General features: G+C 36.7%; 1 protein-coding gene across 1 annotated transcript; it reads left to right on the forward strand.

Annotated features, from left to right (window-relative positions):
• Positions 1–8,066: 8,066 nt before the first annotated feature.
• LOC133529716 (uncharacterized) lies at positions 8,067–11,178 on the forward strand. The gene is made up of 5 exons (XM_061867512.1): positions 8,067–8,580; positions 8,810–9,019; positions 9,338–9,439; positions 9,915–10,060; positions 10,357–11,178. Exons 1-5 carry the CDS (start codon positions 8,463–8,465, stop codon positions 11,101–11,103), a joined length of 1,323 nt encoding a protein of 440 aa, XP_061723496.1. The 5' UTR covers positions 8,067–8,462; the 3' UTR covers positions 11,104–11,178.
• Positions 11,179–11,220: the final 42 nt, after the last annotated feature.

Here is an 11,220-nt window from a genome sequence, read left to right on the forward strand (position 1 = left end):
TACTCGTATGGCGACAATAAATTTCCACGCTGAGTTTTATAATAGTACATTACGATACAAGTGCGAAAAATAGGAAATTCGAAACGAGTGGCGATAAATTAAAACACGACCGAAGGGAGTGTTTTAAATCGACACGAGTTGCGAATTACCTATTCGCACATGTATCGTACAACGTTTTACAGTACATATGGCCCTTTAAATGTTCGACACAGTAACGTAATAAATGCTACTTCTCGCACTAGTGCTATAAAGTAGCCCCATATGTACTGTAAATATCTATTTTAATTTTGTAACAAATCAGTATTCTGACACTAACCCATGCCGTCTTTTCTTCTCCTTCTTTTTAGGGTTCCGTAGCCAAATGGCATAAAACGGAACCCTTATAGTTTCGCCATGTCCGTCTGTCTGTCTGTCCGAAGCTTTGCTCCGTGGTCGTTAGTGCTAGAACGCTGAAATTTGGCATGGATATATAAATCAATAAAGCCGACAAAGTCGTACAATAAAATCTAAAAATTTAATTTTTTTTAGGGTACCTCCCCTACACGTAAAGTGGGGGTGAATTTTTTTTTCGCTTCAACCCTAGAGTGTGGGGTATCGTTGGAAAGGTCTTTCAAAACTAATAGGGGTTTTCAAGAAACATTTTTTGATAAAGTGAATATATTCGGAGATAATCACTCCGAAAGAAAAAAAAAATGTGTCCCCCCCCTCTAACTTTTGAACCATAGGTCCAAAAAATATGAAAAAAATCGTGGAAGTAGAGCTTAAGAAAGACATTAAATGAAAACTATAGCGGAGATGATCAGTTTAGCTGTTTTTGAGTTATCGCAAAAAGTTTTCCCTTCATAGTAAAAAGACTTACCTACTTCAATTAGGTACTGATTATGCAAATTTGCCTATTTGTTTAACTCGGGTGAAAGGTACCGTTTCATCCCTTGGTTAACAATTTACTATACTTTAAGCTCCAGTTTAGCTTATTGTGACGGAAGAGTAACTACGGAACCCTACACTGAGCGTGGCCCGACATGCTCTTGGCCGGTTATTTATTCCTACATTTCAAATTTAGTGCTCTTTTCAGCCAGAACTGTGTGTTGTCAGTCAAATTGTGCTACCTTTTAAAACATGTAAGTTTCATTACCTAACGACACAATATCCAGAAAGAAATGCTGAAATACAACTATTTATATTTGTAACTAAACTAATTAAATTAAATCATGTTTCATATTTCTAAAAAAATATAACACTAAGAGAAATAAAAAAAAACAACGAAGTTACGCTAACACCACTAGATGGCGCTATGTGACAACGGTAACGAAAAATATGATAATTATGGCAACGAATAAAGTACGTTTACACTTATTAGATGTCGAATAATCTATAATCTATATGCATTTGCAGATTTCACCTCATTTAAGAGAAACTACAAGCACTTGGCAACATTGTTACTGAGATGATATCGAACCATGCCATGACCACAACGCTGCTATTAAAAATACTGGACTGGACATTGTCTAAGATTGACCCACTGGCACTAATTTCACAAACTTGGCGGTGGCACTATACCTACTTATGCTGTTTCCAAGGGATACATAGACTTTTGAAATTGCATTTTTTTTTTCAATAGCTTTTCTACGACCAGTGTTGGCCGAACGTTAATTGCAATTGACAATTAACCATTACCAGACATAGGAATCCGCGGGGCAAAATTGTTTGACGAATAGGGAGTTCCTGTATCGATAAACTGAACTATCGATGCTAGTTCTATATACTAGTGATCACTCAAAGGTTTGCTTGTAAAAATATGCTTATATTAAGAGTAAAAAAATAATTAAATAATTTTACTCATCCCAATTTTTTTGTTCGTGAATGTCCCATTTGGCATTTAATATACGACCAGAATTTGTTCCATATTTTCGGGCGTTAAGCGTCTCCGTCTTGGCTGATAAATCCAGCTATTTCTACAGCGGGTGACTCTTTTTCTCAAAAATTTGCCGAACCCTGTACTATAGTACTGGCAGGGAAGAAACTAGAACGTTCGGGCTTTTTCGGCTCCGTTCATACTACCTTTACGAATTCCTGAAGGCAAAAGTTGACAATAGTTAACTGTTCTCTTAACCTACACAAAGCTAATGTCAATAATCAATGTCCAAACAAACAATCTTGGACTTAAGAAAATAACTGTCCTGCCCCCAAAAACCCCCATATAATCGATCGATCGATCTAGATTAGTCTTATGTTTGGGAAAACGCGTGTTTCCGAGTTTTCATGCGTTTTTGTTTCGACGCAGAATACACCACCATATTACAATAAATACTCGTAGTTATAACCGAGCAACGCTCGGTCGCCCAGGTACTGATTACTTAAGCAAAACAAAATCAACTATATTTCAATCTTCAATGGTATAAGCTTTTATCGCTGAAGTTACCTACTTTTCTTTCCACAGGCAACTAATACACGTCGAGATAATTCCAACAAGTCTTAAACACAATTAGTTTGTTTATTTCGCGATTAGCGTTGTTTTACCACAGAGTTCCCACGGCCACCTCCTGTCTCAGTTATCATAATATATTGTATTGTCATCCGATTTACATATGTTTGCAAAAGTTCAGCTCAATCGGAATTCGGCAAGCGGGGCAAATTTTACTTCCAATTTTGACCGACACTAACACAGCTAACTAACAGGGCAATTTAAATAAAAGCTTGTAAATAAAAGAAAATTGGTGACTTGACCGTGACGTCATTTGTACAGTTTTCATATAAATTCCATACTGCCAAATCGTTTTGGCAATCCAAAAAAAGAAACTGACTAGACTAGATGGAAAGTTGGTACCTAACTACCTACCTTATTGGTAGAGCGGTTGCTCGCGGTTACCTAAAATATGTACCTCGAGTTCATCTCACCCAACATACACTAAACTTTCGCTCTTTCCATTATTTTAAAAATTATAAAAAAAAAAAAAAAAAACATTTATTTCAGACCTTGGTCCATACAGTGTTAGTTTTCCTTACTCTAAAAAGTTATATATTATACGAGTATTATTAATTTATTATTGAAATAAATAAATAAATAAATTTTAAAATGGACTTTTTTGGAAGTCCGTTATAAGACTTATAAGCTATGTGACAAGTGTCATTTACCCTAGTCGTTATCGATTACTTTCACCAATAGGTAACCGGTTTCCATTGACAATGTTGTCTTATTTTATTCTATTGTAAGTAAATAAGTTATAAAAAAAGTACTTTTACTAACAGACGCGTCTTAGAATAGTTGCATACTTAGCATTAGCGAAAGTAGGAAAAGTATTAAGTATGTTGTTACTTTTTTTTTTTTTATGTAATAGGCTGCAAACGAGCAGACGAGCCGCCTGATGGGAAGCAGTCATCGCCGCCCATGGACATAAGCAACATCGGAGGAGCCACTTATGCGTTGCCAACCTTTGAGAACCCTAAAAACCTGCTTCTTGAAGAACCCCATGTCATAGCGCAAGGGAAACACCTCAGAAGGTAGCTCATTCCACAACTTGCACGTTCTGGGAAAAAACGAGCGAGATGCCCGCTTGTTCTTCTAAGTTCCAATAGTTAGATTTGGAGTAGTAGTAGTAGTAAACACTTTATTGTCCAAAAAAGAAACACAAAACGGAAAAATACACACATAAGTACAAAGGCGAACTTATCGAACTTAGGCGTGCGAGTCGTACTTACTTATTCCTGTACTTTGTTTTATATGAATGATAAAATTGTTGACATAAAATGGATTATTTTTAAGACACTTTTTGATTTGTATCCATCAATTTATTAAATAATATGTAAATATTAATGACGACCGTAATATAAATTCATGTAGATTAGTTTAGGATTATTTGTAGTGTAATTTCATATTATTAGAATAAATATCTAAATTTAAAAATCTAAATCTATCCCTTTCAGGGATCTCTTCCAGTTAACCTTTGGACAATTGAGGGAGAATTGGATTGGGACTATTAGGTAATTAGTATGAAGAGATTTGGATTGGGACTAGGTAATTAAATTAGTATGGAGAGAATTGGATTGGGACTAGGTAATTATTATGGAGAGAATTGGATTGGGACTAGGTAATTAGTATGGAGAGAATTGGATTGGGACTAGGTAATTAGTATGGAGAGAATTGGATTGGGACTAGGTAATTAGTATGGAGAGAATTGGTTAGTATATGTTATTAGGGGAGTAAAGACTCATTTAGGTAGACTGTTCATAAACTTGCATGCATTCTAACTCGTCGTTCATGCTAACTCGAGTAGTGGATCGACCATATAGCGCGATGTAACGAAAACTACATATAAGTTCTTGAACAGTCGTGTGAATATCATTTTGGCCCCGCTTAGCTTTTGCTCTTGACTGTACAGACAGCCCATTGTTTTATTTTCCAGAAATGTCCATTTCTATCACTTTCATTAACGACAGTCCAAGTATGTTTATAGAAATTTCTAATGCATATTTGGTGTCGAGAAAGCGCGGTCATTCTTCTTAAGTTGTTACGTCACCCGTTTTTGTGTTGACTGTACCTATAACTTATGTATTTAGTTGTTGTAATTTGAATCGTATTTTTATGTAAATAGAAGCCATTTTCGTTTGAAAATATGTACTGTTGTCTTTTCGCACTTACGTCGCCTTGTTATTAAAAAAGCTTAGTTGAAATTGAAACGTAGTTGGAATTGAAGACTTAAGTCAGTGATTACAGAGTTGTTATTCCTTTGATATGTAATTACGAAGATTTATTTTAGATTTTATGTTGGACGATGGAGTTTGAATGCAAGTCCCGTTTTGGATAGATACAATTTTGTAAACAGTGTTTTAACTCCAACTACTTACTCGTTTTTTAGGGTTCCGTAATCGACTGGGAACCCTTACGGTTTCGCCATGTCCGTCTGTCTGGCCGTCTGCGGCTTTGCTTTGCTCCGTGATCGTTAGTGCTAGAAAGCTGCAATTGAGCATGGATACTAAATCATGCATGGCGACAGAACGGTAAAATAACGTTTTTTAGGGTACCTCCAATAAAAAATATATTTTTTGAAGTGAAACTTCTTATGCGACTTGCAACAAGGTTGCGTTAAACGTTTAACGCTATAATTGGTAACATAAAGTACTAAATAAAAACAGTCTTTATTTATTCATAAAGTAAAATTTGGCAGATGTTAATGTTAATGTTATTTGAAGCGGAGTTTCACTTCTTCCGCGTGGAGGGACTCCACGCACAATTTTTCTTTAACCCAATGGTGTGGGGTATCGTTGGATAGATCTTTTCATCTTTGAACCGTAAACTGTAACCGTCCGTTACGGTGTACGGTTCAATTTTTAATGGTTAATTTTCAATATGGTCAATTCTAATTAACGTACGGCTAACACTGGTGTGCCCTGACAGGGTGTTATGGAAGCTTCCTGTATAATTTTAAGACGATACGGAAGCTGAGGTTTAAATATTTTAGGTACATATATCCGTCTCGCTAACGGAAGCCGCTCCTGTAACTAGTGCGATAAGGATAACGCCAGGTTAGGCGAAAAATCCTGCGTAAAAATCTCAAAAAACCCTCCTCCATCTGGTAATGATATTATATGTGTCGGACTGTTTTTCTTTTTAGGCTAATTTATGTCAGTTTTGAATACCATGCTGCTCTTTGCAGCCTTTTCCTCTTTGCGAATATTTGAAGTGCACTAGCGCCTTAAAAAAAAACAGACTGACACAGATATTATAAATAATAATTTATGTTGAAAAAATCATTGCTCTAGTTGCTCTAGCTTCAAAAACCACGGAGGAAACAGTCGAGTAAGGTTTGAATGGAGAAATGACCACTCCTGTTGCCTCTTAAAACATCCCATGTACATGACTTTACAAATAAAGCCCCTAAGTTGTATTGATGATGAAGAAATGATATGTGTCTAGAAAATAGGTATTCATACGTATATTACAGATGACACATCAAAAGCTGCATAAATACAAATAGAAAGTGCAATTTCACAAAATGCACCAGTCGCGCTGGTCGTCCAATTTATCTTGAACCCTCCTCAACCATCAACACGTCTTGTGTTATAGAATAGAATAAGGAATACTAAGACAAGTAAACAATAAACTAAATTTCTTAGGGTCCCTTAAACAAGTAGGAGTCTAGGAACCTTATAGTTTCGCCATGTCCGTCTCTCCGTCCGTGGCTTTGCTCCGTGATCGTTAGTGCTAGAAAGCGGCAAATTATTTGGCATGGATACATGAAGCATGCGATATCTAGAACGTTAAAATAAAAAGCGATATTTTTTTGTTTTTGCTGATCATACAAGATATTATTTGGAAAAAAAAAATCGCTTAAACCCAATTGTGTGGAGCTATAGAATATCGTTGGATAGGTCTTTCAAAACGAATACGGGTCTCCGAAAACCGTTTTTGATAAAGTGAATATTTTCTGAGTTTTTTTTTTATTATGAGTTTGTGTTTCCGCATGAGTACAATCTGGATCTCTTCAAGGCAAGAGTAAATAGGTATATTGTAGGTAAGCGTGCTCCACCGTAGACCGCATCATCACTTACCATCAGGGGAGATCGTGGTCAAACGTCTGCCTATCCTCCATAAAATAAAATAAAAATTCGGAAATAATCGCTCCGAAAAAGAAAAAAAAATGCGCTCCCCGCCCCCCAACCCTACGCTACGGAACGTTAATGATTGACCATGTTGGCTAAGCACCCTGGAGATGCAGGCGTCGTTAAGGTACGGTGACCGCTTACCATCAGGCAGGCCGTATGCTTGTTTGCCATCGACGTGATATAAAAATAATTATTATGCGTGACTTACTGTTTAGAACTAAGGACATCAACGCGCTTCTCGTGATGTGGTTGCGGGATTTTAGCTTGAATTGAAAAGCTAAAAATATGATATTAATGATAGGGTATATTATAGTAAACACCCCTATATTGGAACAGGCACCAGTAATGGGATGGTATAGATAGACAAATCCTGTAAAACATGTAATTACCGTCAGTTATTAATCGCTGGCAACATTTTACCATGAACAAGAGCCAAAGAGCTGCTTAAGTATAATTTTTCATTGATATCTGTTAGTCTGAAAATTAATGGCGCCATACATCCCATGACTGGAGCCAAAAACCATAGTTTTAATTGGTCAATAATATTGAAACCAAGTCCAGTAGCTTTCATTAAATACATAGAAAACATAAAGGATGAATTGGATATTGAACTCTTAAATCATAAAGTGGTAGAAATTTTAAAGATTTCAGTGAAATATAAAAAATACTCCAAAATTTATCTTAAATGTCCCATGATTGGTGCTGTTTATAATTTGTTGTAGTATCTCGGTTAAGTCGTAGCAAAAATACTATTACGCGTCTTACCATCCATTTGCCTATGGTTATTTTTATTGCCTGTAGTGGAGAGCAAAGCTCAAGTTGCGCTGGACTAGTAAAATGCATTCAAGTGCAGTTAGCACTTTCTCTGAGTTGATAGAGTAGAGGCTTAGTCGATTTGTAACACTGTATGCTTGCATTGTCCACTTTGTAATGTAGATACTCTGAAAAAACTGTGTATTTAGAGCTCCGCACAAAACTGTTTGCGAAACTTCGATTTCGTCTTGCAAATCGATTTTATATTTAGCTAGATTTAAATTATAGCAAATCTTAACTCCAACTCCAAGCAAGAAATTAAAGAGTTTCGCTTTTTCGAATTTTGATTTTCATGTAACTTCGCTTGAAGCTTCGGTCGCTTTTCGGTGAAGGAAAACATCGTGAGGAAACCGGATTAATCCCAACAAGGCCTAGTTTACCCTCTGGGTTGGGAGGTCAGATGGCAGTCGCTTTCGTAAAAACTGGTGCCTACGCCAAATCTTGGGTTAAGTTGCCAAGCGGACCCCAGGCTCCCATGAGCCGTGGCAAAATGCCGGGACAACGCGAGGAAGAAGAAGTTGTAACTTCGCCCGAATTTTAGTTCCCGCTGATGAAGAAATATAGGTATGCCAAAAAAATTACTCGCGTCGGACCACGCTAAGTTTTCATTCCAAGCTTGCTTACCTTCAGGCGGGCCGTATGCTTGTTTGCCACCTAGTATAAAAATACGTGAAGTATGAAACTTATAGGGATATGTAGGTATGCGTTTTTACCATGTTCTTACTGCCAAGTTAGTTAGTGCAAATTTAGCGTGATCAGCGGTGTCAGCATGGTTCCATTTTTATCGCTTGTCACTATGCCCGTCACTTTCGCGCTTACATACTTGTTAGAACGTGACAGGCATGGTGACAAATGATAAAGAGCCGACCATCTTAGCCCTACAGAGTTCCTCATTTATTTATTAATAAATGCAAACTTTTTACATTTGCACTTCATTCAAATATAATACTGGCCTTTAATACTGCACGTTGTCACTCCGACTGTCAAACATTTACGTCAATCACAAACTAGCAAAAATTGCATAAATACGGAAAATATACAAAAACATGTCGGCATTCAATGCCCCCATCCCGCTTTCAGATATCGAAGCAGTATTAGCGTGGGTGGATAACTTCAAACTGTCGAGGCCTACAAAGAAGATAAATAGGGATTTCTCTGATGCCGGTTAGTAACATTAAGTTATTATTACTTCATTTAGAGAAGCCATACATGTGCCACCTCTAATGAGAATTTGTATATAACAACGCGCACGTGCACGTCAACGCACACGCTTCCGGTGTGCACAGGCCTTAATAGTGTATCACTTTAGGTCGTAACAACTTAATCAATAAAGGTAATAAACCTTAAATTTTATATTATCAAACATTCCATTAAGCCATTTCCAAATCCACAGTGCTCCTCGCCGAAATCCTCAACGTGTACTATCCAAAGCTGGTCGAGATGCACAACTACCCTCCCCGCAACAGCCACGCGCTCAAGCTCAACAACTGGATGACACTCAACAGGAAAGTGTTGAGAAAGCTGAAGCTCAACCTTTGCTGCTCAACTATGGAACAATTGGCTAATTGCGCTCCGGGAGTAATTGAGCGCGTTCTTATTATGGGTAAATTAACCTTGCTTCAATTTATCTAACCTATCTGTTAGTTTAGTACACCATTCCCTTTCCCAACTTACCTTATCCCATTCATTTGGGGTCAGCGCATTTTTTTTTTCTTCCATACCTCTCTGTCATTTCGTCATCTCATCATTCATACTGCTTTATTTATTAAGTCATCTCTCACACCGTCAATCCACCTTTGCTTGGGATTTCCTTTCCTTTTACTTATTGTTTTGAATTGTTTGAAGAGACACAAACACACCAAAAATCAGCCAAGCAGGCCCTACACCAAAGTAACTGAACATTTTCGTGTATGGGTTCCAGTTAAAGACAAAATCCGTCGAGACGAAGAACTGAACAAGTCGAAGGAAGGCCAGGAGCCTTTGGATAGCGGTGGCAGTTACTACGAGGCCTGTGGGGATGATGGTTAGTACGATTATATCATTAATTTCAAGAGTCCACTGGGCTTATGCTTGACGCTTTATCGCGAAAATGACAGGATATAGCGCTCCAACACCAAAATTTAAGTTAGAGGTTCCCTATTTTTTGTATGAAATCTACTACGGAATGGAGTATCGAAACAAACCTTATTAGTTTAACGATATTTAGTAAATAAGTTTAGATATAGTTTTTGTAATTACCAGAATCAATAAAATTAAATAAATAAATAAAAAATTCCAGAGTGAAATGTAATTTATGCCTTGAACAAACAATTAACTTAACGCAATCATCCTTTTAATCTCTACTAAGGCATTAAAACCCTTAAATGGTAAAATTCAGTAATAAAATTTGACTGATCAGAAATCATATTGGACTGGAATCAGATCTCAAAACAAAAGTTATTTATTATTACCTACAATAGGCACGCAAATGACTAAACGTTTAAAATCTGTATATGCAGAACACGTGCTGGTGGTGCCTGTGAAGTCCAGGGTAAACGGCATCCTGGAGACCATTCAGCAGAAGGTGGTCAGCCATGACATGTTCCTCGCGCTGAAGCAGGAGCTCAAGGACTTGCAGGAATGCAACGACGTTCTTAAAAATAAGGTATTTTTCTGTCCTACTCCTACTTATGCCCCTAACATATCCATGCCCTCTAATGGCTTCTCACTTACTTCTTTATCTTTCTCATCTACCTCATCCTTATTATATTTCCGTGAAATGTACTAGATTTCTATATGCACTTGACTTCATATGACTTCCACTTCTGTCTATATATATCTGTCATAATATCTCGCCGTAGGTTGCATGCCACAGACTTTCAATTTTAATGTCTAACAAATATACTTTCGTCTCGCTTTCAAGCTTTTTATAGGGATTTTATATTATAATATTCTTTCCAGGTGGAACACTTAGACAACCTGATCAAATTAAAAGATGAACGAATAGACGAGCTACAGAAACAGCTAGAGAGAAAACAAACCAGGCGAAAGGAGGTTGAAGCTCTACAAAACAGCTTATCCATTCCATTTGAACCTTCCCCGCCCTCCCCTAAGATTTCTGATTCAGTACCTCTTCTGAGCAAGTCAGCGTCACTTAAATTCAATGAATCCGTTTGTAAAATTCCTGTGCTTGAAGATAACAAATCCAAAGATGAGGTTAAATTTATAAAGTCTGATGATAAATTCAAATATGAAGCCAAATTGGCAAAATCTGAAGATAATATATCTCCAAAATATAGTACGACCAAACCAATAGTGGCCAAAGTTGAAACTGTTAGTAAAATACCAAAATTAGAAGAATTTTACCTTAGAGATACATCTAAAACTAAGTTAGATGATAAAAGATCTGAAGAAAGAATATTGAAAGTCGAGTCGATGGATTCTTTCAGAAACGGAACCAATTCGAAACACAGTTTGATTAAATTAAGTACGCTGGATATTAAAGTTGCAGAGTATGAGGTTGAGGTCGACAATGTTGAATCAAATGTATTTAAGGAATTTGAAATGCATGAGCAAAAATCAGAAGAATATATGGATGAGTTCAAAGATAGTGTAGAAGATGTCGTGATTACTATTGAGGATAGCATCAAGAAGGAAGTAAAAGAAATAACAAACACATTAGAATTTGCTAATGAAAATTATACCTGAATTGAACTTGTCTGTATCTATGTATTGATGTATTTAATTTGTGATTGCTTTAGTTTATAAAACGTTATAGTGTTGTTCACATTGTTTCAATTAGGGTTAGAATTATTTATACAGCGT

This window comes from Cydia pomonella, chromosome 21, assembly GCF_033807575.1.
Source record: "Cydia pomonella isolate Wapato2018A chromosome 21, ilCydPomo1, whole genome shotgun sequence".
Lineage (NCBI taxonomy): Eukaryota > Metazoa > Arthropoda > Insecta > Lepidoptera > Tortricidae > Cydia > Cydia pomonella.

What these genes read in the sequence shown, in the direction of transcription:
- LOC133529716 (XM_061867512.1), top strand. Translation starts at nt 8,463, where the DNA reads ATGTCGGCATTCAATGCCCCCATCCCGCTTTCAGATATCGAAGCAGTA. An exon ending in TAGGGATTTCTCTGATGCCG is followed by an intron (nt 8,581 to 8,809) that starts GTTAGTAACATT and finishes CCAAATCCACAG; the next exon opens with TGCTCCTCGCCGAAATCCTC. An exon ending in TGAGCGCGTTCTTATTATGG is followed by an intron (nt 9,020 to 9,337) that starts GTAAATTAACCT and finishes TATGGGTTCCAG; the next exon opens with TTAAAGACAAAATCCGTCGA.